General features: G+C 52.6%; 4 protein-coding genes across 5 annotated transcripts in view; all 4 read left to right on the top strand.

Annotated features, from left to right (window-relative positions):
- The window catches only part of LOC126509262 (solute carrier family 25 member 34), a 6,501-nt gene extending 4,037 nt beyond the window's left edge, over window positions 1-2,464 (top strand). For both annotated transcript variants that reach the window (XM_050155049.1, XM_050155038.1), the window contains one exon: window positions 527-2,464. In XM_050155049.1, the coding sequence (XP_050011006.1) occupies window positions 527-709 (183 nt within the window). In that variant the 3' untranslated portion in view covers window positions 710-2,464. The remainder of the gene's footprint in view (window positions 1-526) is intronic.
- Window positions 2,465-2,904: 440 nt separating this feature from the next.
- On the top strand, window positions 2,905-7,009 carry Tmem82 (transmembrane protein 82). The gene is made up of 6 exons (XM_050155024.1): window positions 2,905-3,129; window positions 3,309-3,381; window positions 3,540-3,714; window positions 4,398-4,815; window positions 6,061-6,251; window positions 6,506-7,009. Exons 1-6 carry the CDS (start codon window positions 3,042-3,044, stop codon window positions 6,629-6,631), a joined length of 1,071 nt encoding a protein of 356 aa, XP_050010981.1. The 5' UTR covers window positions 2,905-3,041; the 3' UTR covers window positions 6,632-7,009.
- Window positions 7,010-11,420: 4,411 nt separating this feature from the next.
- LOC126507673 (solute carrier family 25 member 34-like) lies at window positions 11,421-13,202 on the top strand. The gene is made up of 3 exons (XM_050152354.1): window positions 11,421-11,453; window positions 12,061-12,141; window positions 12,239-13,202. Exons 1-3 carry the CDS (start codon window positions 11,421-11,423, stop codon window positions 12,881-12,883), a joined length of 759 nt encoding a protein of 252 aa, XP_050008311.1. The 3' UTR covers window positions 12,884-13,202.
- Window positions 13,203-22,011: 8,809 nt separating this feature from the next.
- Window positions 22,012-27,168, top strand: part of Fblim1 (filamin binding LIM protein 1) — a 31,923-nt gene continuing 26,766 nt past the window's right edge. The window contains exons 1-2 of the mRNA XM_050152960.1: window positions 22,012-22,147; window positions 22,536-22,810. Coding sequence (XP_050008917.1) covers window positions 22,561-22,810 — 250 coding nt within the window. The 5' untranslated portion in view covers window positions 22,012-22,147; window positions 22,536-22,560. The remainder of the gene's footprint in view (window positions 22,148-22,535; window positions 22,811-27,168) is intronic.

Raw genomic sequence — 27,168 nt, forward strand, 5'->3', positions numbered from 1 at the left:
ACACACACACATACACACACATATACAATACACACACATACCCCCACACACACATACACACACACATACACACACATATACACACACACATACACACACATATACAATACACACACATACCCACACACACACATACACACACACCATATTCACAACACGGTAGCATGCATGTCCTAAGTCCTCCGATTGGATTTTATTCTATTTCCTGATGAGGAAATCAGCTCAGAGAGGTCAAGTGGAGGCTGCCGAGAGGGTTAGCGGAAGGGGCAGGATCGGAATCGTGGCCTTCCTGTGGTAATGCCAGTAGGAAGTGTCAGAACCGAGATGATTGAGTGGGTTATACAAGCTGCACCCCTGCAGGAGGCTATCTGCCTGAGGGACAAGGGCCCTGTTAACATTGCAATATATAACCGCCCAGGCCTGTAGGACTGGGTGTTCCTTCTGACCCCACCGCTAGACACACTTGCTTTTGTCACCTGGGACCTCTTAACTCTTGATGTGATCCTCACCCTATGTTTATCCCCAGGGCCAGCTGTACAGGGGCCTCGCTGACTGCCTGGTGAAGATCTGCCAACAGGAGGGGCCCCTAGCACTCTACAAGGGCCTAGGCCTTGCCTATTTGCGCTTGGGCCCCCACACCATCCTTAGCATGTTCTTCTGGGATGAGCTGCGGAAGCTGACCACAAGGGCCCAGCACCAGGGCACCTAGCCTTGTCCCTCAGCCCACCACCAAGCCCGGCATTTGGTGGAAGTGATGGCCGGCTTCAGCAGAACTGGCTGCCCTGAGCCAGCTTGAGTCAGGCCCAGATCGGGGAAGTGAGTCAGGATTATGGACAACTGTGATCAACTGGAGCCCCAGGACTAGTTCACCCCAAGTCACCGTCCCTTCACCCTTTCCTCTCCCCTGGGTTACCATGCTGTAGTATATTGCCGTAGTAGCACCCTCATGAAAGGGTGCCCACGGACAGAGCCACGCAGTGACACCGGCTCCTCCGTCCTCCAGCCGCTGTGGGACCACACAATCCTCTCGGAGCACAAGGAAACTGAGACACCACTCTGGCTGGAGCCACAGGGCTTTGTGGTGACAGACACAGGACTATGGTTGGAATCTGCCCAACCCAATCCTTTGCTCTCAGCAAGGGAACAGTCAGAACCCTTGGGCCACAGATCCCTCAGAAACCACGGCACATGAGGAGACTCATGGTTGAGCCCCCAGGGAGGCCTTGGGGTCCCCAGACTCTAGCTGGTCAAAGTTCCAAAGCCTTGGCAGCTTGAAAAACAAAAACCTATTTTCTTACTTTCAGAAGCCTGGAAGCCCAAGAAGGTATTGGCAGTGTTAGCATTTATTTCTGTTACTTGTGATGTGGTAAAACCAGGGTCTGGGCATGTTAGTTACGCGATTGACATCCTTAGCCCAGGGCTTACTTCTCCAGAGGCCTCTGTCCCTGACTCTGAGCTGGGCAGCTTCTTCCCAGTCGGGCTGGGGACAGATCAGCCGGCAGCCTGTCTGCCTGGTGCTCACGAAGCCCTGGGTTCCATCCCCAGCACCGAATAAACCGGGCCTGATGGCACATGCCTGTGATCTCAGCACTGCACACACAGGTAGAGCCAGGAGGACCAGGGGTTCAAGTTCATTCTCAGATGCATGGTGAGTTTGAGGCCAGCCTGGGCTACGTGAGACCCAGAGAGAGGAGAGAGAGAAAAGGGGGGGGAAGAGGGGGGAGAGAGGAGAGAGGGGGAAGAACAGAGAGAAGAGCAGAGTGGGGGAGAGAAAGAGGGGTAAAGAAAGGGAGAGGCGGGGGCTGGAGAGATGGCTCAGTGGTTAAGAGCATTGCCTGCTCCTCCAAAGGTTCTGAGTTCAATTCCCAGCAACCACATGGTGGCTCACAACCATCTATAATGAGATCTGGTGCCCTCTTCTGGCATACAAACATACATGGAAGGAATGTTGTATACATAATAAATAAATAAATCTTTAAAAAAAAAAAAAAAAGAAAGGGAGAGGCGTGGGGATGGGGAGAAGAGACAGGGAAACGCAGTTATATTGGACAGGGCCGGCACAGGGACCGCATGTTAAATTAGAGGTAGCTACCACTGTCTCCACTGTCCCCTCCTGAGGAACTGGGGTTAGGCCTTCAGCACGAACCTGGGAGCATCCCTGAGTTCAGACTTTTATTGAGGGCTTCCCATTTGTGTACATCCAGAGGGTGCTCAGGAGGTGGGGGCTCAGATAAGAGGGTGCCCTTTCTCCGGACTGCAGCCACACTCCAGAAGACTGTTGAGACAGGTGTATTGGTAAGGCCCCCAGTAACCAACACCCCGGCCAGGCAGCTCCAACCACCTTCCCCAACCACATCCCAAGTGCGAAAAACTGCTCTAGACCGACACTCCAATAAAGTTTTCTATTTTGTGTACTTCCGCGACTCCCTTCTGCTTCCCTGACCCTGACTCCCAAACTCTCAGCTCGCAAGCCCTTTCTAGGAAGGACCCAGAAACCAGCCGCCACCTGCCCAGGTGAGGCCTGCCACCTAGTGGACCCAAGAGGAACAGTATGTCCGAGAGGCAGGCGGCATTCGGCCAGAGTCTTCAGTGGATTCCAAACCCCTCTTCCCCTGAGGCCTAGAGAAACTAGACTTCTAGACCTCAGAAGGGGCGACAGAGGCTGTGCGGAAGACCCTGTGCTTTGGAAACTTGGGTGGAGTGCGGGACACACCTGCGTCTGGGAAGGCCGGGTGAGCAGAGGGACTTTCGGAAGGCATGGTGAGCTTGACCGTCTAGCGGGAACAGACAGCACTAGAGTTAACTGCTTTGCCCTTCAGGCCTAAATGAGAAGCCACCAGCGGCAGCGGGCTGACAGCACCCCCTTGATTGCTGCTGGCTGGACGGTCTAAAGCTTCTGGCTCTCCTGCTCCGCCCCCAGGTCTTTGACCCCGTCCTAGTCCCGCCCCTGTCCTGTGGAGACACCTTTGACCGGTGATGTCACTGGGTCTGTCCCAGCACAGACCCGGCCCGAGGCTGGGGCTGGATTCCTGGAGGCTGCCATGTTCTCCCTCCCTTCCCTCTCCTCCTGGCTCCCCGGCTTCCCTTCTTTTGAGTGGGGTTCCAGTCTCTTCGACAGCCTCCTGCAAGGTGAGCACCTCCTAGATGCGCATTGGGCTCCGCCCCCTCCTCGGGTGGGCGGGGTGCAGGGTGGGCCTCACCACCCACGTGGGGGGGGGCGGCTCCTCACCTAGCTGCCCCCTGCGCTAACCCTGCCACCTCCCCTACGATCCTAACGCCCCCCTCACCCTCTCCTTTGTCCTGCTCAGGCCTAATCGGGGCCCTCGGAGTCTCGGTTCTCAACAGTCTCCTGAAAGTTTACTTCTTCGTGGCCTGTGTCAAGTGAGTGCCCACGTCGGTGCCACCCAGCCCTACCCAGGCAGTTGGTCCCTGCGCGGAATCTGGCTTCCGCAAAGAGTGGGGCTGGGACCCTGGCATCCCTCCCAGGACCGGACACTGTGATTCCAACTCCCAGCCTGCACCCCATTCTGCCCCCACAGTGACCCCCAGCGGCAGACCCATAAGCAGCGGCTGCGAGCGCAGTGGGCCTCACTGGAGACAGTGCACCTGGCCGGTCTGACCCTGTTCCTGACCGTGGTGGGGGCCCGGGTGGCCGCCCTCGTGGTACTGGAGTTCTCCCTCCGGGCTGTGTCCACAGTGCTGTCCCTGAGCAAGGTGAGACTGCAGGGTGGGGCCACTCTGGGCCACTTTCTTCCTCTGCATTGGGAAGTAGGGTTCTTTTCCCTCTGGTGGAGACCAGTGATTGTAGTTTGTCACCTGGAGTTTGGATTGCCAAAGTAACATCTCCATGGCAGCACAGACAGAGCTCTATCCCCCTCCCCAAAAATGTCAGTTCTGTGAGCTAGGAATGTGATTCAGTTGATAGAGTGCCTGCCTAGCATGCACTAAGCCCTGGGTTTGATGCCCCTCTGTGTAAACCCAGGCATGGTGGCTCATTCCTGTACTCCCAGCACTTGAGAGAGGTGGAGGCAGGAGGATGAGAAGTTCAGGGTCATCCTTGACTATTGGGTTTGAGGCCAACTTGGAACACATGAGATCTTCTGGTCTCAAAAATAAAATAAAGTAAAATAAAATAAGTCCTGTGTTGCCCTGGCTAGGTACCTTGTGGGCTTTGGCCCATATTGTCCTGACAGCTGTCCTGACCTTATCTCCACAAGTGGGGAAACTGAGGCTCAAGGGAGCACATGGTTTATCTGTGATCAATAGTCTTCAGGGAGTAAGGTGTGAAACCAGGTCTTTAAGGCCCTGCGCCATCACCCTCCAGCCACAGATGGGCAAGAGAAACCCACGTGCGGTCTTCCCCAGTGCAGCCTAACCTGGACTCCTTTTCCCTGCAGGGCTCGGGGGACAAGGAGCGGCTCCAGCTCTTCTTGGTGTGTCAGTTCTCGCTGGGCTGTGGGCTGACCTGTGGCCTGAGCTTCCTACAGGAAGGCGCCCCACACCGCACCCTGAACCTGCTACTGAGCCTGGGGCTGGCCGCGCTGCTGGGCTTGGGTGCCCGGCGCTTCCGTCGACACGTCTATAACCTCTATGAGCTGCACACCAGCCAGCGCTACTGCGGGGTCTGCTTGGGCCTGCTGGCTGGCCAGCATGGCCTGCCCAGGCTCCTGGGTCGCATTCTGGCAGTGGCCTTTGCTGTGAGTAACCTGGCAGCTGTGGCCCTCATCAACCAGGACTTCCTGAGCACGTCAGAGGCCGTGCGCTTTTGGACGCCACTCACCATTTGCTATACGCTGCTGGTCATCTACATGCAGGGTGAGAGCCCCTGGGCTGGGGTCCATTCCGTTGGTCACACTCCCCTTGCTATCCCAGCCACCCTGTCCAGGGTGTACTTTACTATGGGTGTGCTGTAGGCTGCTCAAAGTAGTGTCGGGACATAGGAACTCTAAAGAGCTGGGACCTGGGCTGGTCTTGTGGTAAGATGAAGGGGGTTGTGGGCAGGAGAAATGCCTGCCAAAGCACAGAGCAAGGGCATGGCCATGCAGAAACACTGAGTGGTTCAGGGCTGTTATCCAAGGGCAACAGGGATTGGGGCAAGGCTGGCCAATTTCAAAATGGCCTGGTCCAGCTGGGCGGTGGTGGTGCACACTTTTAATCCCAGCACTCGAGAGGCAGAGGCAGGCAGATCTCATGAGTTTGAGGCCAGCCTGGTCTGCAAGAGCTAGTTCCAGGATAGGCTCTAAAGCTACAGAGAAACTGTCTTGAAAGAAAGAAAGAAAGAAAGAAAGAAAGAAAGAAAGAAAGAAAGAAAGAAAGAAAGAAAGAAAAGCCTGGTCCAGCTTGGCTGGCCAGGGTGCTAAACAGGAGAGAGTGGCCCGTCAGAGAAGGGTAGTCCAGGCAGTAGGAACAGAAAGTGTGAAGACCCTGACAGGGTAGATAAGCTTGTCAGACTCCATGTGCAAAATGAGAAGCCAGGATGCCTGACTCTGTAAGTAAGGGGAGCATGGGTCAGAGACTGGCTGAGGGTGGGTAAGTGGACTTGAGCAGAATCAAGCCTGACCTCGTAAAACAAGGCTTGGATTCAAACTCTACTCTAAAAGCCATCAGAAGCCCTGGGAGCATTCTCAGCAGAAGAATGGTGTCATCTGATTGACATGTGTAAGTCACTTTAGCGGGTCAGTAGAACTTGTTCAGGAACAGAAGAGCCCCATGGATGAACTTCAGCAGGAGGGGGAGGTGCCTGGAACCAGGGGGTGGGGAGTAAGAGAGTGGGGCGTGTGCCAGGCAGAAGTGGACCCGGCTGCGGGTAAACCAGACTTACGGGCAGAAGAGAAAAATCCTAGGTCCTTGCCATCAGCTGGCAAGGGGCTCTGTCCTCGACCAGAGAGAGACTTAAGGGTGGTCAATAAGTCTTGTGGGCGCCCAGAGAGGGGAGCTGGGACACAGAAGGGCAGTCGGGGAAGGTGATACTGTCCCTGGGGAAGGCGGTTGAGAAGTGGAACAGGCTGGCCCCAGCTGATACAGGGCGCTGTCTGAGGCAGTGGCAAATATATCTCGCAGAGGAGCAGCGGCAGCACCTCTTCAGCCTCCAGGGCCAGGTCCAGACGGTCCTGGTGCGCATGGGTGGCCTCTTCATTTTGTTGATGACTGTGGGCCGATGGCTGGACCTCCTTGGCGTCTTTGTCTCCCTTCTGGGTGAGCTGTGGTGCATGGCAGGTGTTCGCATCCTAATCGACCTCTGCCAGATACAGGTAGGCACCTCCATGTGACCCCAGCTTCCCACCCTGCTTCCAAGGCTCCCAGCACCTCCAGAGGCCCAAGTTTGACAAGGGCTGTGTTGACTGGGAGAGTATGAGACCCAGGTGTCTTTTAGGTCACTAGGAGTGGGGAAGTGGAAGGGACCATTCCAGCTGGCACCCCAGGGTCCCAGGGGGTAATAGGGTCCTGATGATAATGGACCTGGAGACTAACGGAGGGGTGTGTGTCCCTTCTGACCCTCCCCCAGGGCTTTCCATCCCAGAGGCCTACAGTAACAGCAGCAGTAACACCAGGAAAGGTATCAACAGTGTCAGATCCATGCGAGCCCCGGCCTTCCACACCTGCTCTGTCCAGAAGCGAGGCCCCCTCCTGATCTGCCCTATGGAGGACTCAAAGTCAGTCTCAGGCCTGTCTGTACAGGCTGACCAGCAAAGTCTTGACCACAAGATGTGGCCTGGAGACTGGGTGATAGAGCTAGTCCCCACCTAGAGTTCAGAGCAGGCCATGGGGGCCCCTGGAGAAAGGGGACGGCTAGGGCTGGGGACCTGGGAAGGTGGGGACGTGGAGGCCTCTGCGTAAATCCCTCTCCATTGAAGATGGGCAGTGGATACAGTTTCATCAGACCCACCCTTCCTGGCCAGGCAGGAGGACAGCTGACAACTGTGACCTCAGAATGGCTCCCTGCCCGCTTGCTGCCCCTCCCCCACCTTGCTCCTTTCCACAAACAATAAAGTTGACTTTTCTCAGCTTGTATTGAGGATTACAGAGATGTAGAAAGAAAAAAGAGACTTCCCGAGACCCACAAAAAACCCTCTTTTGGCAGGCTTTTGGGATTTGAGCCTCAAGCCTGCTTCTGCCTTGGGTCTCCTGGGGGCCAAGGACACAGATTGAGGTTCCCCGGTTCCAGGACGAAGAATTGCAGCAGGAACACATGGTTATCAAGATGGTTGGGAGCTGGAGATGGCTCAGGGTTAAGAGCGGGTAGTGCTCTTACTCCCTGGATCCTGTTTCAGACAGCTCACGACTGTCTGGAAGAGGTCCTGCGGGGTGTGATGCCTCTGGCTTCCTTAGGCACTTAGACACACACACACACACACACAAAGAATTTAAAATGAAAAGACATTGAGACAGTTTGCTAAGAAAGGGGAAACACAGCCAAATGATAGTGACTGGGCACACCTTTTGTACTCAGGCAGATCTCTGTGAGTTCGAGGCCAGCCTGGTCTACAGAGCGAGTTCCAGGACAGTCAGGGCTACACATGTTGGGTAATATTTTTGTACACTGTGAGGATGTGTCCCTGCCAAGGCACCTTCTGATTGGTTTAATAAAGAGCTGAATGGCCAATAGCTAGGCAGGAGAGGATAGGCGGGACTTCCGGGGGGGGGGGGGNGGGGGGGGGGGAGAGAGAGAGAGAGAGAGAGAGAGAGAGAGAGAGAGAGAGCGCGCGAGCGCAGACAGGAAACACAGGGATTAGGTGCCATCCTTGCTGAGGTGGCCAATGAGGTGAGGTGGGGTGGTAGAGTCTAATACCTACCTGCACCTAAGATGTACTGCATAGTGGTCTGTCCCATCCAGGGTGGAGCTGCTCTTGGGGCTCCAGCTTCCCTTGGGGCTCCAGCTTCCCTTGGGGCTCCAGCTTCCCATCCTGGCTTGTCAAGGTAATGAGGACGGTTTCCGTCTCAGCCCTGTTCAGGACCAAGATCTGGGACAGAAAGGGCTGGGTACTCACTCTTCTGCCTACCTTCTGTGTGACTACGTGCAAGCAAGCTATTGTCCCCTCTCTGAGCCCAGCTAAAGAACTAGTGCCTGGGGCAGCGGGTGCTAATCCCAACATTCAAGAGGCAGAGGCAGGTGGATCTCTGTGAGCTTGAGGCCAGCCTGGTCTACAGAGGGAGTTCCAGGACAGCCAGAGCTGTTACATGGAGAAATCCTCAAAAAAAAAAAAAAATCCTCAGAAACAAAACTAAATAAAGCAAAACAAGCATAGGGGCTGGAGAGATGACTCAGAGGTTAAGAGTACTGGGTGCTCTTCTAGAGGTCCTGAGTTCAATTCCCAGCAACCACATGATGGCTCACAACCATCTGTAATGAGATCTGGTGCCCTCTTCAGGCAGAACACTATTCATAATAAATAAATAGTTTTAAAAAATCATAAAACCATTAAACATTAACACCATATGTTGGGTGTTCACACTCAGAATCCTATTTACTAACCTATTTTGACCCTCTTTCTCCCCCTTCTTTCTTTTTCTGATGCCCTGCTTTGTTTTTGACACAGGGTCCCACTATGACTGGTCTGAAACTCACTCTGTAGACCAGGCTGACCTCAAATTCACAGAGATCTGCCTGCCTCTACCCCCTAAGTACTAGAATCAAAGGTCTGTGCCACCACGTCCAGGTGTCTGATGTTTTTCTTAATGATCTGGATATGTAGCCCAGGCTGGCCTTGAACTCAGGGACTCCTCTTCTCTCAACCTCCCAATCCCTGGGATTATAGGTAGGTAATACTATACCCTGATCCTGGAGGTTAAGTCCTTTTTTGAGGACACACAGAATTTGTATTTGCATGTGTGAGGGGGGGAGTGTTGGCACGTGTATATTCTAGAGTCCTCAGAAGCCAGAAGAGAAAGTCAGATGGAAGAGGGAGTCAGATCTGGAGCAGGAGTTACCAGCATTTGTGAGCTGCTTCACACGGATGCTGGGAACCAAACCGCAGTCCCCAGCAAAAGCAGCAAGTACTCTGGACCAATGAGGCTTCCTTCCAGCTTGGGCAGGGTTTGAACTCTGGCACCCTGCACCCCATCCTTTCCCACCCCAGAGCTCATGTTTTGCATGATCCTTGCTCCCTTGTCTGGCTGAAGGTTAGGTCCCGGGGACTAACAGGGCTGCGTGTGAGAAGTTGGCAGATCCACCCAGGTGGCTCTGGAATGTGGGTCTGGTCACCTTATGTCTCAGGCAGACAGACACCCATCAGGCCTGTTCTCGGCCAGAAACCCAGCAGTTTGGTTCTGTGGGGATTTCACTAGAGGAGACCTACAGGGCAGAGGTGCCCAATCTGCTAAGAGGTGTTGTGGAATATTAGTGGAAGGTGTGTTGCATTTGCTTATGTTGTAGAACAGTTGTTTAATGATGCAAAGATGTGTTGCATTCTTTTATACTGCATCTTTTAAACTCCGTGAAGCTGTGTTAATTTGCTTGTCTAAAACACCTGACTGGTCTAATAAAGAGCTGAACAGCCAATAGCAAGGCAGGAGAAAGGATAGGCAGGGCTGCCAGGCAGAGAGTATAATTAGGAGGAGAAATCTGGAAGAAAAGGATGAAGAAGCAAGAAAAGAAGGGGCCAGCAACACAGCCAGACACAGAATAAGAAGGAAAGAAAAGATATACAGGAATAGCAAAAGGTAAAATCCCGGAGGCAAAAGATAGATGGGATAATTTAAGTTAAGAAAAACTGACAAGAAAGAAGCTAAGATGGGCATTCATAAGAAAGAATAAACCTTCGTGTATTTATTTGGGAGCTGGGTGATTGGCCCACAAAGAGTAAGAGCCAAAAGAGGAAAACAAAAACAAAAACAAAGCAAACAAAAAACAACCTACTACAAAGAGGCCTCTTGGACGAGAGAGCCGGCCTGGCCTGCGTGGGAGTGACAGGGAGGAGGTGAGGCCTGGAGAACTCTTTGAGGACCCCAGATCCTGTTGAGGTCCTTCCTCTCTCTAAATACCACCACAGGCTGAGTGCAATGAGGATGTAATTTGCTTGGAGGGCTTGCAGGAAGCCCTGGGTTCAATCCCCAGCACTGCATAAAGCAGGCACGACCGTGTGTACATCTGCAGCCCCAGTTCTTGTGAAGTGGAGCTCAGGTTATCTCCTGCTACACACCAACTTTGTGACCAGCCTGGGCTACAAGAGCCCCTGCCTCAAACACCAAAACAGAAAGACCGTGACCACCTAGAAATTGTTGGCCTCTGGTTCTCCCCTCTCTACTCAAGGCAGACCTGCAACCCCGGGCAGGTGCAGCCCAAGGCTAGCCTGGTGGTGCTGGGCAGTGGAAGTCCTGCTCAGAACAATACCCGTGCCCCTGCTGTGTGAATTGGCTTCAGTCCCTCAACTTGCCCTGTCTGAAGGAAACGACTCATCTGGTGGGCGAAAGGCCAGCATCCGCCAGACCCAGACTGGCTCTGGGTTCCGACAGAAGCCGCTGTTTGTGCTGGAAGGCATTCCAGTCTCAGCCCACAGCCTGGCTGGGAATCCACTGGCAGCATCTGGGAGAGAACAGGACTCGGCTGTCCTTTCCTTTTTATGGGCACGGGGACCATTGTCCAAACCAAAATTGGAACGTGTGGGCTGGGAAAGATTTCTTATCTTATCAAATTATTTTTCTGAATATTATTTTGTGTCTGGCAAGAGTATAAAAGTTTGGTCACTCAGGCTTGAGACTGTAGCTCAGTAGTATAGTTCTTGCCTCTAATGTGTGTTCACACCCCCCCCCCCCAGAATAGAAAGAGCTGCGGATGTGACTACGTTGATAGACTTTGCTTCCCACACAGCATGCCCTGGGTTCAATTCCCAGCCCTGTGTAAGCTAGGCGTGGGTTTGCACGCATATCATCTCGGCCTTTGGGAGAAGGAGGCAGGGTCAGAACTTCAAGGTCATTCTCTAGGTACATAGTGAGTTTAGTAAGTTCAAAGTCAGACTGGGGTGGATGCATGAGACCCTGTCTCAAAGAGGAAAAGATATACAGGAATAAAGAAAGGTAAAAGCCCAGAAGCAAAAGGTAGACAAGACAATTTGTTAAGAAAAGCCAAGCTAAGGCCGAGCATTTATAAGAAAAAATAAGCCTCTGTGTATTTATTTGGGAGCGGGGGGGGGGGGGGGGGGGGGGGGAAAAAAAAAAAAGAGAGAAAAAAAAAAAAAAAAAAAAAGAAAGAAAGAAAGGAAGGAAGGAAGAGAAAGAAAGAAAGATTAATGGGGTTGGAGAAATTGTCCTTGGTTAGAACTCTTCCAGAGGACCTGGGTTCAATTCCTAGCACCCACCCACATGGTAGCTCCAGTTCCAGAGGCTAGAACACCTTCTCTGGCTTCCATGGACATCCGGTACACACAGAGATAGATGTGGGCAAAACACCCCTATACATGAACATGTAATAAGTGAAAGTGGGCATGGACATGCCTGCTCGTACTGCCAGCCCTCAGGTGCTGCAGGGCAGAGGCACCTGGAGATTGGCATGAGTTTGAAGGTGGCCTGGGCTATACGCTGAGTCCCAGCCAGTTTGGAAATGAGATCTGCCTCATTGATGGGGCTCTGGGGTCCTCCTTTACGGAACCTCTTGTGGAAAAGCAACCAGGAAAGCTGGGCGGTGGTGGCCACACCCTTAATCCCAGTACTTAGGAGGCAGAGGGTGGATCTCTCAAGGCCACCTTGGTGTCACTTTGGTCTACATAGCTGTTTCAGGATAGCAAAGTTACATAGACCTTGTCAAAAAAAAAAAAGAAAGAAAGAGAAAGAAAGGAAGAAAGAAAGAAACTAAAAACTAAGTGGAACTTAAAGGAAGGAAGGAAGGGAGGGAGGAAACGGAGCCATAATCTGAGGGAAGCAGACTGGAAGACGGAGGATTTCACACAGGCTATGGCGGATGCAGAGACAGGACAGTTGCTGGTCAGTGCAGGTAGCCTGTGCCTAGGGCCAAGCTGCCACAGGGACTAGCCAGACAGGGACTAGAGATGGGACAGAGGTCTAGAGGACAAGGAGGAGCACCCTCCCCTAGTTTGGCTCTTTCTGCCTGCTCCACTCTCCTTCCAGTCCCTGGTGACCTTTACTCCAGATCCCAGGGTCCAGGCCCGCCTCGCCTGCAGCAGCTGGGATTGGCCCGAGCCAGAGCGGGTGTGGCCAGACTCCCACAGCCCCAGTCTGCTGAACAACAGGTGGAGTTCCAAGACAGACCATGGGCCTCCAGTCACCGACCAGATCTGTCCTCTAGAGATGGCACGGGGCCCCCTCGGTCCCCAGGCCTGCGGCCACACGTGGGTGCAAACAGCCTAGACACGGCCGCCTATGGCCTGTGCTGTGGCTGATCCAGGCAGAGATGGCTCCTGCCACGGATGCAGGGGATATGGTGACCCCAACTGTGGACCTGGTGCTGGGTGCCTCAGCCTGCTGCCTGGCATGCCTGTTCACCAATCCCTTGGAAGTGGTAAAGACTCGTCTGCAGCTGCAAGGGGAGCTGCAGGCCCCAGGCACTTACCCACGGCCCTACCGGGGCCTTGTGTCTTCTGCTGCAGCCATTGCCCGTGCAGATGGTCTGTGGGGCCTGCAGAAGGGGCTGGCCGCTGGCCTTCTCTACCAGAGCCTCATGAATGGTGTCCGCTTCTACTGCTATAGCCTGGCATGCCAGGCTGGCTTCACCCAGCAACCAGGGGGGACTGTGGTTGCAGGTGCTGTGGCCGGGGCACTGGGAGCCTTTGTGGGAAGTCCTGCTTACCTGGTGAGTGTCTCCTCTGTGGCCCTGGGTTGGGCGGGGAAGGCTGGGAGGGGACTGTTTCCTGGGAATATCAGGCTCAGATCTGGAATCTGCCCTCGCTCAGACAACCCTTGCTCTTTTGGGGCCCATGCCCACTTGTCTTAACCAGGAGACAGAGCAGGCTCTGCAGTAGGTAGACCCTAGTCGTCATTTGCTTGTGATTAGTTCTCATAGCCTGGCATATGGTAGGAATAAAAGCTTCCGCTGAGCGCGAGTTGTTGCATCCTGATCTGGCCACTGAAGTCCTCTGTCCTTGAGACAGTGGTAGGACAGAGGCCCAAAGAGCTACTTAAGAAACTTGAAGCCAGCCGGGCGGTGGTGGCGCACGCCTTTAATCCCAGCACTCGGGAGGCAGAGGCAGGCGGATCTCTGTGAGTTCGAGACCAGCCTGGTCTACAAGAGCTAGTTCCAGGACAGGCTCCAAAACCACAGAGAAACCCTGTCTCGAAAAACCAAAAAAAGAAAAAAAAGAAAAAAAAAAAAAACAAAGTGCTGGGATTCTAGGCATGTGCCACCATGCTTGTTTTTGTTTAATACAGGATCTTACTTTATGATTCAGACTGACTGGGATCTCAACAATGTAACTATGCAGGACCTCCCAAGTACTGGGATTACACACATGTGCTACTTACCATACCTGACTCAGAAATGTAATTTTAACTAGTTTGTGAGGAAAGTAAGATTTAAAAAAAAAAATTCATTGAGAATCTGGGGGTGTGGTTCAGCAGCAGAATCCTTGCTTTTGGTGTGTTCTTGGCTCTGGATTCAGTGCCCAGGGAAGGGATCAGAAGTTCAAGGTAATCTTTAGCTACAAAGTAAGCTGGAGGCCATTTTGGGATACTTGAGACCCTGCCTCAGATCAGCAATAAAAAAGAATGGATTGGGTCTAGCCCTCCTAATATGGGTCTCAGGTGTGGCTAGATCCAGCTTAAGTGATGACATCAGTTACCTGTCAACCTCGTTTTGCTCTGCTACCCTCTGCATTGGTCCAGGAGGTTAAGAGTGCGTAGGGTCTTTTATCCTGCCTGTCAACAAACCCTCCAGGAAGATACTGCCTATTTCCAGGTCGTTCCAGCCACAGGCCAGGAGTAGTTCGGGTACTCATTTTGGATTAAACCATGATTGGCTAAACCTGGGCCATGTGCATATAACCATGGGAGTTGCAGCAATTCTACTGGTTTGCCAGTCTCTGAGAGTAAAAGGAGGGTCACCGCAGAAGAACGCAGGTGTCCCACCTACATTAGGGAAGGCAAAGTTGGGCTAACTGCCAGCGTCTCCTATGATCCCACACGCCAACCTTAGCACTTATTTCTCAGGACAGTATTCCCCAAATTTCTGGCCTGTACATGCGTGGGTCCCAGCTGAATGCTTCCTAGGTCCCAGGCACCTTTGTCTTACTTAGTTCGGTTCCTATGACTGTGATGATTCACCATGGCCAAAAGCAAGCTGGGGAGGAAAGGGTTTATTCACAGTCCTTGACTGAAGGAAGCCAGGGTAGGAACCCAAGCAGGGTAGGAACCTGGAGGCAGGAGCTGATGCAGAGGCCATCGAGGGGTCCTGCTTACTGGCTTTCTCCCCATGGCTTGCTCAGCCTGCTTTCTTACAGAACCCAGGACCATCAGCCTAGGGGTGTGGCACCACCATGGGCTGGGCCTTCCCTCATCAATCACTAATTAAGAAAATGCTCTACAGGTTTGAGTATAAGCTATTTTTTTTCTCTTTAGGTTTATTATATATACACTGTTCTGTGTATGCATTATGTATACAGTGTTCTGCCCGCATGATTGCCTGCCAGAAGAGGGCACCAGATCTCATTACAAATGGGTGGAGCCATTGTGTGGTTGCTGGGAATTGAACTCAGGACCTTCAGAAGAACAGTCAGTGCTCTTAACCACTGCACCATCTCTCCAGCCCATGTACAGCCCAATCTTATGGAGGCATTTTCTTACTTGAGGTCCCCTCCTATCAGATGAGTTTGATTTGTGTTAAGTTGATATAAAGCTAGCTAGTACAAGCCAGGTATTTAACCCCAGCACTCTGGAGGCAGAGGTAGGAGGATCTCTGTCAGTTCAAGCCCAGCCTGGTCTACAAAGAGAGATCCAGGAAAACCAGGGCTATGCAGAGAAACCCTGTCTCAGAAAACTCCACCGCACAGTCCTTACAGTTTCCCCATCACTTACAAGAAGGCCACAGACGTGGGTTGCAGAGAGGAAGGTGGGGTCTAGAGAAGCCATTTGCCCAAGGTCACAGCTTTCCAGGGTCACTCACATCCCTGCCGCCATCTGGGACCCCTCCAGGCCTCACCTACTGCAGCCCCAGCCGTGCCCATCAGGGCCCTTGTGAGGCTGTGTTCAGGAAATCCAGGCTCCTTCAGCTTCTGTCCAAGCAGATAAGCTGGAAGATGGGGGAAGTGGTTGGGGAGACCAGGGTCCTCCTGGGACTATTTGCCAAGGCTAGACCCCCACACTTAATACAGATATACATATAGACAGCACCAACCTGAGGCTGGGCAGTTGGTTCTGATTTGGTCCAACAAGGTCACCAAGGAGAGGCAGCTGAAGGGACATTTCCTTCCAGAGGTCCCTGGCCCAGGGTGCATGCCCTCAGGGAGCCTGGAAGCAATGTGGCCATGTTCCCGGAGAGGAGGATACTTCTTGTCCTCCAAACAGTTGGTCCCTGTTCTTGAATCTTGCTGGACTGTAATTGCCCTGGGCAAAATATTCCAGAAAGTAGGTGAGAACAATGCCGGGACCCCCAGACCTTCTATAGGAGGGTGCAGATGGTAGAGCCAATCCTCGGTGTGCCCTTTTGGTGACTGTGGCTCTGACATTCCACTAAGGGAAGTCTGTCCCTTTCCTGTGGCGTGTGGCAGCAGACACCTTTAACCCCAGCACACAGGAGGCAGAGGCAAGTGGATCTCTCTGAGTTCGAAGCCGGCCTGGGTTCAGTCCAGCCAAGGCAACATAGGGAAACCCTAGACCCTGTCCAAAATGGGCAAAATGGGGGGGTGCTTGTTCAAGGTCAGCTAACACCAGACTATTAAGAGTTTGTTTTCCCTATGTCTCTGTAGTCCCTCGTCCCAGCTTGACGGAGACCTCAGAGAGGCCTTCCCATCTCCCACCTCTCGGTCTCCTTCCCTTGACCTTGTACCTTAGCACACCCCACTACTGATAACTGTTGTGTTTATGACTTCACCCTCACACCTCTTTGAGTCTGCTCCTTCCTGTTGCACCCCATTGATAATCTCCCCTTCTAAGGACAAGGATTAATAGCTAGGCTTGATTCCTATTGGCTCCTGACTCTCCCTATCCTTTGGCTAGTGCCCAGCCCATGTTTATGGACCCTCAATCCCACCACTGTGGATGGCAAGTGAGCTATACTTCCCATCAGACTAGCCCAAAGAGCAGCAAACTGTCACCCGCTGCCTGGATCTCGTCTCTAAGCCCTTCTCCTTCTGCCCCGCAACCTCAGCTGTCATGGTCCTAGTAGAAGATTGTGTCCCCTTGCCTGCTGGAACTTCTGAGGAGGGAAGAGAGCTGAGCCTGGCAGGGAGGGAGGAGGGGAGCAGAGCCTATGAGCTGGCAGGCAGAGGGCGTGTGTTCCTTGGCCAGCACACTTCCTGGGTTTCCATTGCAGGAAGTTTGGCACCTGCCTATCGGTGCCACTGATACCCAGGCTGGTGCAGGCGACTTTTAGCCAGGACAACCCCCCGACTGGGGAGCAGCAGCAGGAGGTGGAACAGAGGCCAGGGGTGCAGGACAGCCGGTGAGTGGCAGCAGCTTAACGGGGCCCCATACTACATCAGGCCCCAAGTTAGTGCCTCATTGTCCCACTGGATGGAACAGTGGGGTAGCCGGGTAGACTGGGGAATAGGGTGGAAGTACAGAGAACAGGCTGGATCCATTCTGGCTTACAAGAGTTCTGAGGTTCTGCAGCTAGAAGTGCCTGAACCCCCTGCATGGCACCATGGCTGTGTCTGACTCCTTTTCCAGTAGAGGCTGTAAGAACCTTCACACCTGTCGCAGAGGCCCCGTTGCCAGGTTGGGAACATACCCAAGGGGCCCTTGGGCACAGATAGCCTCAGTGTAGTACCAGGCTCCATCCTTGGCTCTTATCTGGGGACGGTGGCAGCAATCCAGCGTCCGGGACTAGCAGATTCATGCGCCTGAGGGGCACCCTCTTGTCTGGCTTGAATCCAGCCTTGCCCCTTGCCCCTTGCCTGTTGCACAACCCTTGATCCTCTCCAGCTTCAGGGTCTGGTGTGCAGGGTGGGATCTTTCAGTCCTGGAGAAGAATCTGGAAGGGTTAAATAAAAGGTTTGAAAGGGCCACGAGGGACGCCTCTGGAAACAGCAGCTACTGTGGTGATTGTCTTTGTTACTCCACACTGGCTGCAAGAGCCAAATGGAGAACGCTGGTGACAACGGGGGGGGGGGGTTGTTAAAGGGGAACATGGGGGGGGGCTTAGTGGGGAAGAGGAGGAGGATGGAGCTGAGCACCCGGTACCTCACTCTGACCTCTTGGTGTCATGGTCCCTTCAGCATCAATCCCAGGACCACTTTGAGGAGTGGTTGGCTGTGGGCTGCAGAAGGGGACCCAGTCCTGCCTGGCTACCCCCAGATGACTCTGGGGCCAGCTCTTCCCTGCCCCCCTCCCCATTGTGGCTTTAATCAAAAGAACAATCTGCTTGCCTGGGAATCAGACCCAGATTCCTGTCCCCAGCAAGGTCCCGACGTCTCCTGGGACCTGCACAGCCCAGCCCCAACCCAGGCCCAGGCCTCAGGGCTCTGCTTCTTCAGGGGCCAGTAACAGGGCCAGGAAGCCAACAGGTGACTTGATTGTCTCCCGCCCTGGTCTCCTGCTGGGGCCTCCTCCCACTGTAGGACCCGAGACCCACTTGTAGACGGATTAACAGGTCCAGGCAGGCAGTGACAGCCCAGGATAGCAGACCCAGGTGACTTGCCTCACTGGGGTCTCTGGGGACCCCTATCCCAGGATTCCTTGAAAAAGCCCCATGACCCCAGCCTGTGTTAGCTCCTGATTCTCTTAGCATGATCGCTTTAACTCCTGGCCAAGTTGCAGAGGTGGTCAATGGGAACCCTCTTTCAGGGATTAAAGAACCTGAGGTTTAGGGAGATAAAGTAACGGCCCCGGGTCCTGCGTCTAGCCTCACTCAGGACCCTGAAGGACCTCAGAGCCTAACTGGGTGTAAGTACCCCTCCACACCAGATGGGGCAGGTGGGGCCCGCCCATCCAGGTGACCTAGGGGGAAGGTGGCTAAGGAACCCCCCGGGTGCACGGTAGGGGTGGGCAACGAAGGAGGAGGAGCCACAGGAAGTGGGGAGAGGAGTGGCGGGAACAAAAGGAGGGGGCGCGGCCGCAGGTAGGCCGAGCCCGCGCCCCCTCCCCGAGCGTCACCTTTTATGGTAAGGCGCGCGGGGCGGCGGGGCGGAGGGAGGCCGGGGCGGGAGCGAGGGGCGGAGGCGCATCGCCGGCGGAGGCCGGGGCGTGGGGCGCGCAGCAGGTAAGCGGGTGCGGCGTGGGGGGTCCCAGCCGTGCGCCCCGAGTACGGTCACCCGCAAGTGGCCCCACGGGCAAATCTCGGCCACCGCGGTGGACCCCGCCTGGCGCTGCTGGGGGGCTCGGGGCGGGTACTATCCCTGAGTTCTCTTGTTCCCGTGTGTCCCAGGATCTGAACCTTTGGGAACCCCGGGAGGTTGAGTGCTGCGGGCGGGGACGGTGCGGTTGTGTCTTGTCCCTGCTCTGAAGTGGGACGGGGCGAGCAGGGCGGAAGCTCCTGCACAAAGAGGACAGCGTTCCGCACATGGATTGAATTATAATTGCCGCAGTGACCCGGCCAGCTGCTCCGCTCCGCTGCTGTTCCAGGGCGCGGGAGGTTCCCAAGCTCCCATGGCCCTGGAGCCCTGTTGTCAGCTCTAGTCAGGAGAGGGGAAGAAGGGTTCTGGGGTCTCCTCGCCCGGCCTGGCAGGGTGTGGGAATGGGTGATCCTCAAGGTGTGTGCAGCTACTCCCCCCTCTCTAGCCCAAACCTGAGGTCCCAGAGGAGAGGCTGGGCAGCGCCCAGATTCCTGCTCTCAACAATGGAGACCACTGTCCTCCAGCCCCAGGGCTCCGCCTGTCCTCTGGGACTGAATGACCAGCTGGTGTCCTCGCCGTCACCCTCCAGGGCAAATGTCTGTTCACTGGATGACTAAAAAACCAGGCCCAGAGAGGTTGGGTGACTGTATCAAAGTCACCCAGTGCGAGCCACGGTGGGGGAGAACCCAGCTCTGTGCCTCTTCCTTCTCTGGAGTGGGAAAGAGGATGAGAGACACCCCCCAACCGTTTTGAGACTGCAAGGTGTCTTGTGGAAGTGAGCGGGAATGTACACTTTCTCCCTCATCCAGCAAAGTTTAATTCTGGCCCCAAACTCAGACTGCTTTGTGGGGCTGTGTGAAAGAGCGATGCTAAGTGACTCCGAGGTGGCTTTAGAACGAGGGGACTGTTCCAAGCAGCCAGCACATCCCCACCCAGGGGTTGTAGCCTACCTAGAGCCGACCCTGGCTGGCTGGCTGGCTGACTGGCCGGCTCTCAATCTCCTTCCTTCCTCTTGACAGGAAATGACTTTCCTTCCCTTTGTTCCCACTTTCTCCGCTTACCCAACTGGATCTGAGTGTCTGATTTGCCCTCCGGGGGAGGAAGGATGGGGGTGGAGGGTCGGCTGGAAAGTTGTCATACAGCGCCTTCCCCCACTCCAGGGTGAACTCAGGGCCAGCGGGACCAGAGGGAAGCGCCAGCAGGCTCTCCTGACAGGGTTTTGAAAAATCCCCGGTCCGAGATCCCCAGGGCTGCTTGACAACGATAGGGGTGGGTATGGCTGCCCAGCTGTGAACATCTGGCCTCCATGCTGGATGCTTTAGAAAAAACAGGCGGAATGGAGTGTGTGTGTGGGGGGGGACCAGAGAGGGGAAGGTAGGGGGGTTCCTGAAGAGTCACACAGCCTGCCCCAGGGGACCCGCCTAGAATGTGTTGACCGCAAGAAGCTGGTCTGGATTGGGTCATTTGGGGGAAGGGGAGTGGCTTGGGGTGGGGGAGGAGGCTTGTATGGTCCAGGGAAGAAAAAGTCCAGGGATGCCCGTGGACTTCCAGGTTGCACCGGTCTCCGATAGGCTTGAGAGCCACGGAAACGCACTTGAATTCTTGGTGGGACCTTGTGATAGAGCCTCCCTACCACCGAGGTTTGAGGTCTGAGCTCTTGGATTTATAAATGCTACTGTTAGGGTTTCTCTTCCGATTCTGAAGACCGCTAAAAAGTAAATTCTATTAATGGGGCCTGGGGTTGAGACAGGTCTCAATATGAACTCATGGAAATCCTCCTGCCTCAGCCTCCTGAGTGCTGAGATGACAGGTTTGTATTATATCATGACAGGCTTCAAAGTATTTTTCAAAGGATCTTTCTATGTAGCCCTGGCTATCTTGGAACTCACTATGTAGACCAGGCTGGCCTCATACTCACAGAGATCCACCTGTCTCTGCCTCTTGAGTGCTGGGATTGAAAGTGTGTGCTATCCTACTTGGTGCCCCCAGAGATATTTTAGGGGCATTTTTCTCAGTCTCCCATGAGAGAGTCCATGGGTACTGATGTACCTTGAGAATCATAGGGAGGCCGGGTGGTGGTGGCGCTCGCCTTTAATCCCAGCACTCGGGAGGCAGAGGCAGGTGGGTCTCTGTGAGTATGAGGCCAGCCTGGCCTACAAGAGCTAGTTCCAGGACAGCTAGGACTGTTACACAGAGAAACCCTGTTTGGAAAACAAAATGGGGGAAAGAAAGAAAGAAAGAAAGAAAGAAAGAAAGAAAGAAAGGAGAATCAGGGAAATCTGTGAGTGACTGTGTGGGATCCACATCTGCCCCACGTCTGCCCTCAGGGTCTCTTGGGGCTGTCACCCCTCCCGCACACTGTCCAGCTCCATTGCTAACTAAATTCCTCTTCAAGCGTCTGTGACCGGGCTTCGGTCCTATCATGGTGGCCCACACAGAAAGAAGAAGGGAGATAAAGGACACATTTTTAGCCATGGGAACTATGGTTGGGTGCCAGGGAGGACTTCTGTGGCCAGTTCACCCGCAGTGACCCACCTAGACCTGGGCCCCAGAGGCTGCTGTCTTCAGGGACCGCCTGGCCCTCACAAGATGAAGGGGCCTCGCCTGCCGGGGTCTCTGCTTCCACACCCGCTCTGTGAACTTCTTTCCGGCTCTTGATACAGACAACTGAAGGCAGACAAGGTTACCTGAGGGGATCAGACACTTGGATAATGAGACAGCTGTCTTCCCCGGGGAAGCCACAGATCACCCCAGGGTGGGAGTCAGGGAGGCTTTCGTGGAAGAGGAGGTGAAGTTTGACCTGGGTCTCAAAGAGCTGAAATTAACTCTGTGGAAACTGGAAAGGGAAAAGTTGATTGGGTCCTCCAACAGAGAAAGATAGTCTTGGGGGAGAAAAGACTAAGGTGTTTAAAAATAACTTGAGGGGCCAGGCGCAGCGGTACATGCCTTTAATCTCAGAGGTAGGTAGATCTCTGAGTTTGAGCCCAGCCTGGTCTACAAAGAGAGTTCCAGGACAGCCAGGCTTACACGGAGAAACCCTGTCTTGAAAAAACAAAAATAGCCGGGCATGGTGGTGCACGCCTTTAATCCCAGCACTTGGGAGTCAGAGGCAGGAGAATCTCTGTGAATTCTAGACCAGCCTGGTCTACAGAGCGAGTTCTAGGACAGCCAGGGCTATACAGAGAAACCCTGCCTTGAACAACTTTTAAAGAGAGCCAGGCGGTGGTGGTGCACACCTTTAATCCCAGCACTCAGGAGGCAGAGGCAGGTGGATCTCTGAGTTTGAGGCCAGCTTGGTCTACAAGAGCTAGATCCAGGACAGGTTCCAAAAGCTACAGAGAAACCCTGTCTCGAATCCCCCCCCCCCAGAAAAAAAGAGAGAGAGAGAAGAGAGAGAATCAGATTTATGCTTAGGGAAGATTAGGGATGAGAGAGAGAGAGAGAGAGAGAGAGAGAGAGAGAGAGAGAGGTGCTGGTTTGAGTCTGGGTGGAGAGGGCAGAAGAGACCCGAGTGATCAAGTATGTGGCTCTGGGCTGAAATGCCAGCTCTGGTGCTGTGTGACCCTGGACAGGGGACTTGACGTCTCTGGAGTCTCTGTTTTCTCACCCATGGGTGAGATTGGGTGATAACAGGGTTGCTGGGGGCTCAAGGCAGCATGGGAACAGAGTGGGGCCTGACTTTTGTTCACCCGACGCTCTTCTGTTTCTGCTTCCTTCCAGTGGGGAGCTGGCCTGAACCTTGGACCTTGTCTTCAACAGAATCGGTGTCTCAGGTGAGGGAGGGGCTGGCTGTTGGCAGGTATCAGAGCCTGTGTCTGTCAGCTGCCTGGGTTGGGCTCCTGGAGAAGGTGGCCAGGGAAGGTGATCTCTGAGTTGCTGCAGGGCTGTCCATAGGCCACTGGGAGGGCCTTCAGGGTTTGTAGGCCCCATGATCTGGCCATCTGGTGGCCACCTGGCCCCTCTGAAGGTTGTCCCTTGCCCCTCCCACCTTCCTCCCTTCCTCCCTTCTCACTGCCTGACCCAGACCAGCCTAGAACTCACCATTCTCCTGCCTCAGCCCTGTCTCCAGTAGAGTTGGGTGTACCGGTGGGTACGGTACAGAGAGAAAGGAGCCTCTGGGCCGGTGGGATACCCTGTCAACCTCAACCCCTGTGCCTCCAGCCCCGGCAGGAGGTGCTCGCTGATCATGGCCTCCAAGCCCGAGAAGAGAGTGGCCTCTTCTGTTTTTATCACCCTGGCACCCCCACGCCGTGACGTGGCTGTGACTGAGGAAGTGGGCCAGGCAGCTTGTGAAGCCCGACACGCCCGGCCCTGGGAGACCCTCGCTCCCACGAAGACCCCTGGGACTGGCTTGAGCAGGAACCCCAACACCTGGACACCCTCTGGCAGGACCACTGCCTCGCTCCCCGCAGCCCCACCCCAGCTCTCCAATGGAGGTAAGAGTGGCCCGAAGGGGACCAGGACAGAGACAGAACCAAGGCAGGGAGGAAAGAACAAGCTCGGGTTACTCATTCATTCAGGTGTTTACTGTGTCCGGGGCCTACTATGGAACCCACCTGCCTACACCTGAGTCCTGGCTCCTCTCAGCTCTGTGATGTTGAAGGTCACTTAACCTCTCTGTGCCTCAATGTCAAAAACTTCAAAGTATAGTTGTGAGGATTAAGAACATTAATGCAGGATCAGCAAGACGGCTCAAGAGGTAAACGTGCTCACTGGACAAACCTAAGGACCCGAGTTCAATCCCCAGAACCTATGCAAAGGTGGAAACATAGATCAACTCCTGCAGGTTGTCTTCTGACCTCCACGTGTACACACACATACACACACACAAATGCCGCGGACCGTCCCTGCCGCGGACCGTCCCTCTTGGAGACCGCTATCCACGGGAGAACAGGGTGAAGGATAGGATAGCCAGGATACGACGCAAGGGAATGACAGACAGACACACTGGTAGTGAAAATCTGCTGCAATTTTACTTCTGCAAAGCTTCAGTTTATGTACAAAACAGATCAAAGAACTTGGCAGGCTCACTGCATCACCCCATTCAGGGTTCCAGACATAAATCAAGGCTAAGCATAATCAAAATAGAACTCCTTCTACGTGCTCAAGGTGTTGGCAAGGACTTTTAGTTTTGTCTCTTAGAATTCTGTCTCACACCACTAACCATATTCTACCGTGGGGGACTAGTTCTCAGAGTCCTGGGTCTAGCTTTTGTCTATATAGTCTTTTATTCTTCTGTTTTATTATTAATAAAGTTTCCAAGGCTCATGTGGCGTGGGGCATGCTTCAGTTCCTCAAGGACTGCTTAAAGAACGGTGGGGCCGAGCCAAGGACATACTTTGATTTCTTGGTGAGCGGTCAGCTGAAAACAGGAAAGATAAGAAATACAGAGAAAGATCATGCAGGGTGCCAGGAGGGCTCGCTCTCAAGGCCATTTCCAGATACGAGATCTGCCTAAGGCATCAGGTCCTATCTTGACCACTGATTGCCAGGGGACCACCTGGGGCTTCGCTCCAGGAAGCTCTAACCCCAATCCTTCAGCAGGCGAAAGCCAGCGCAGAGGCATTTTGTCACTACACGGCAGTCACTGCTGTGGACGTGGCAGGTCTCCCTTTTTTATTTTTAAAATGAAGCTCGAACACCTCCTGTTTCACTGCCTGTAATGAAGAAAATAAGCACTTTAAGAGACAGGGGAATAAAAAGATGACCAATACTATCAAGAGTATAATTACTCCAATGAATACAAAGTACTGCACCCAATCTAAGGGATTAAGGCTCTTAAGTCCACGTTCCAATTGCGAAGCCAAATCTTGCAGTCCCCCTAATTGTAAATGAGATTGACTCATAGCAGAAATATCCTTTTGTAATGCGGCTAGATCATGAGTAATATCGTTATCCCGCCACAATCCCTGTAGGTGAGCCTTAACTTTATCCCATGGCTGTGAAGTGTTATAAGGTAGTGGTGTGACACAGATTGATTTAAAATCATCGTGACAACGTGTTGATAGAGTTGTTTTTAAATTAGCAATGTCCTGACCAAGAACGAGCACTACTTCCTCTAGCACATTTAATTTTGCTTCCAACTTCTTATCTATAGCTTCTTGTTCTAATAATGCTGAAGTAATATTTTTATTCAAAGCATTCACATAATGGGCAGTATGAATTTCCTGCACCAGGGCTGTAGTAGCCATAGCAAAGGTGGTTAATATAGAAATTAATGTTGTAATTCCCAAAATTAATACTGCTACAAATCGCTTTGGCCTAATCAACTCATTTAGAGTGTTTAAAACCTGCATAGCAGAATTATCATACCAGGGATCATTCCCCAAATCTACAGGCAACATCACAAAAGGAGGGCGTCTAACAATGATCATAGTACCTAACTCTTTTTGTTCTGCCGATGTTATACAATTGGTCAATTTACAGGAATGACAAACTATTTTATACGACTTCCCTTCCTGAGAAATATTCACAAAAGTTGCCTGAGCTAACAGCAATGCATTAGGATATGCTATACAGGCTTTCAGTCCGACAGGTTCAGATTTTGTATGATTGGGCTTCTTTTCCAGAAACATATTGGCTGCAGCAACCAGTCTAAAAAGATCAGTATGTTTCCTTGTCTTATTTTCATGTTTTGCAAACCAGTAGGGTTCTACAAATCCTGGAGAAAACCATCGCCTAAGTGGCTCTCCTAATCCAGTCCACGCATAATTGTGGTACTTGTCTTTATGGGTATCAATGTAATCTTCATAAAGTCCTTTGCCATTGCTCCTTTTAACCCCTGAATTAGAATTTGAATAGTCCCATATCTCATAATCATAATCAACAGGCCTAACCCACATCGCAGAATCCGAAAAGCCACAAGCTAGCCATGTAGGAAACTTAGACAAAGAAGAGTCCCAAAATTGATTCTTGTCTCTATATTTTCCTATACAGGGATCTATAGGTAGATCATGAACTTTCGTAAAGTTGTCATGATAATTAGGATTTCCCAAGGTCTGCATCTGAATCTCCCACATCCATCTCCTACCTGCATTCTCTTTGTCTGGCCCGTCAGTGAGAAAAGTACTGTAGCGTGTACTCAGGCAACCCGAAGGCACTCTCCCTTGAAGCGAAATGCAGATCGGAAGCGAGTCTGCCCTTCCCTCAAAGGTTATAAGAGAGGACAAACCAGTTCGTGCGTCAGAATCCTGAGCACCACCCATTCTCACTGAATCATTGGTTAACACTTTCAAAGGCTCAGGATCTAACCACCCCACGGGTTGCAAGATAGGGGGATTCGGGACATACGCCCAGTAGGAAACTCCCTCCACCCTTTGGGGAGCAGAGATAATGGCCAAAAAGGCGAGGAAATACATAGACGCTGTCAGGGATTTTCCTTGTTCAGTGAGCAGCTGTTTCGCTTCTCGTGTCAGATGACGAATCTTCGTCCATGTTATTTCTGCCGTGGGCCGGCTTAGTTTCATTTTCTTCATTTGCTGCTGGAGCTGCTTTTTCTGCTTCCGCCACCGTCTTTTCCTTCTTCTGCTTTGCAACAGCAGGTCGGATGAGGCGATCTGGGATCCAGATGGGGGAGTCGGCATTCTGTGGAAACACACAAGCATACCCTCGTCCCGAGGTGATTAGAACATCCGGCCCCTTCCAGAGGCCGGAAAGGAGATCTTTCCACATTACTAGTGGCAATGGAGATTGTCTTCTATCCTTGTTCCAGTGCCTTATTGCAGCACTATTTTGTTGATCATTTATATTTAAATGATTTAATGTAAATAAACTGTGTGACAACACATGATGAGGAGTATAATACTTGTTGGCTTGCTGTAGCCTCTGTATTTGCATCTTCAAGGTTTGATGGGCCCTTTCAATAATCCCTTGTCCTTGTGGATTGTAAGGGATTCCTGTGACATGTTGAATATGCCACTGCATACAAAACTGCTCAAATGCTTTGGCAGTATATGCTGGCCCATTATCTGTCTTGATCTGTGAGGGAATACCCATTACTTGAAAACTCTGAATAAGATGCTGAATCACATCTTTTACAGCTTCCCCTGTTCGGGCTGAAGCATGTATGAAATGAGAATAAGTGTCTATGACCACATGGACATAACACAATTTTCCAAAGGATGGAACATGAGTCACATCCATTTGCCAAATAACATTAGCCTTTAAACCTCTAGGGTTCACTCCCATTTTTAAGGGATGGTAGGCAACTGGGCAATGCTGGCATTGCTTTACTATTTGCCTAGCTTGTTCTCTGGTAATATGAAACATTTGTTTCAAAGCCTTTGCATTCTGATGATGTAAGGCATGACTCTCTTGTGCTTCTTGCATTGAAAAGACACCTTGAGACCGAGTTAATAAATCAGCCATAGTATTTCCCTGTGCTAGAGGGCCTGGAAGACCTGAATGACCACGTATGTGGCCTATGAAAAACTTCTCTTTCCTTTGGTGTACAAGCATTTGTAATCTTTGTAACAAAGGTAATATAGGTGATTTCCCTGACAAAAGGGCAGTTTCCAATGCTGGAAACAAATTAACTACATATTTAGAATCTGTGTATAAATTAAAAGGCTGCTGAAATGTCATGAAGGCTAAAATTACTGCTCTTATTTCAGTCTGCTGGGCAGAAGTCTGCTCTCCTTCTTCCCAGTATGAGCCATGATGATATGTATAAACTGCAGCCCTTCCAGTGGAAGAACCATCTGTGAAGATTAATATCGCTTGATCTAGAGGTTCTGATGAATACCAGATAGGAAACACAATTTCCACGGTCTTAGCAAATTCTATGAGAGGATGT

Source organism: Alexandromys fortis, unplaced genomic scaffold (assembly GCF_014885135.2).
Source record: "Alexandromys fortis isolate MF-2015 unplaced genomic scaffold, M_Fortis_MF-2015_v1.1 scaffold_26, whole genome shotgun sequence".
NCBI lineage: Eukaryota > Metazoa > Chordata > Mammalia > Rodentia > Cricetidae > Alexandromys > Alexandromys fortis.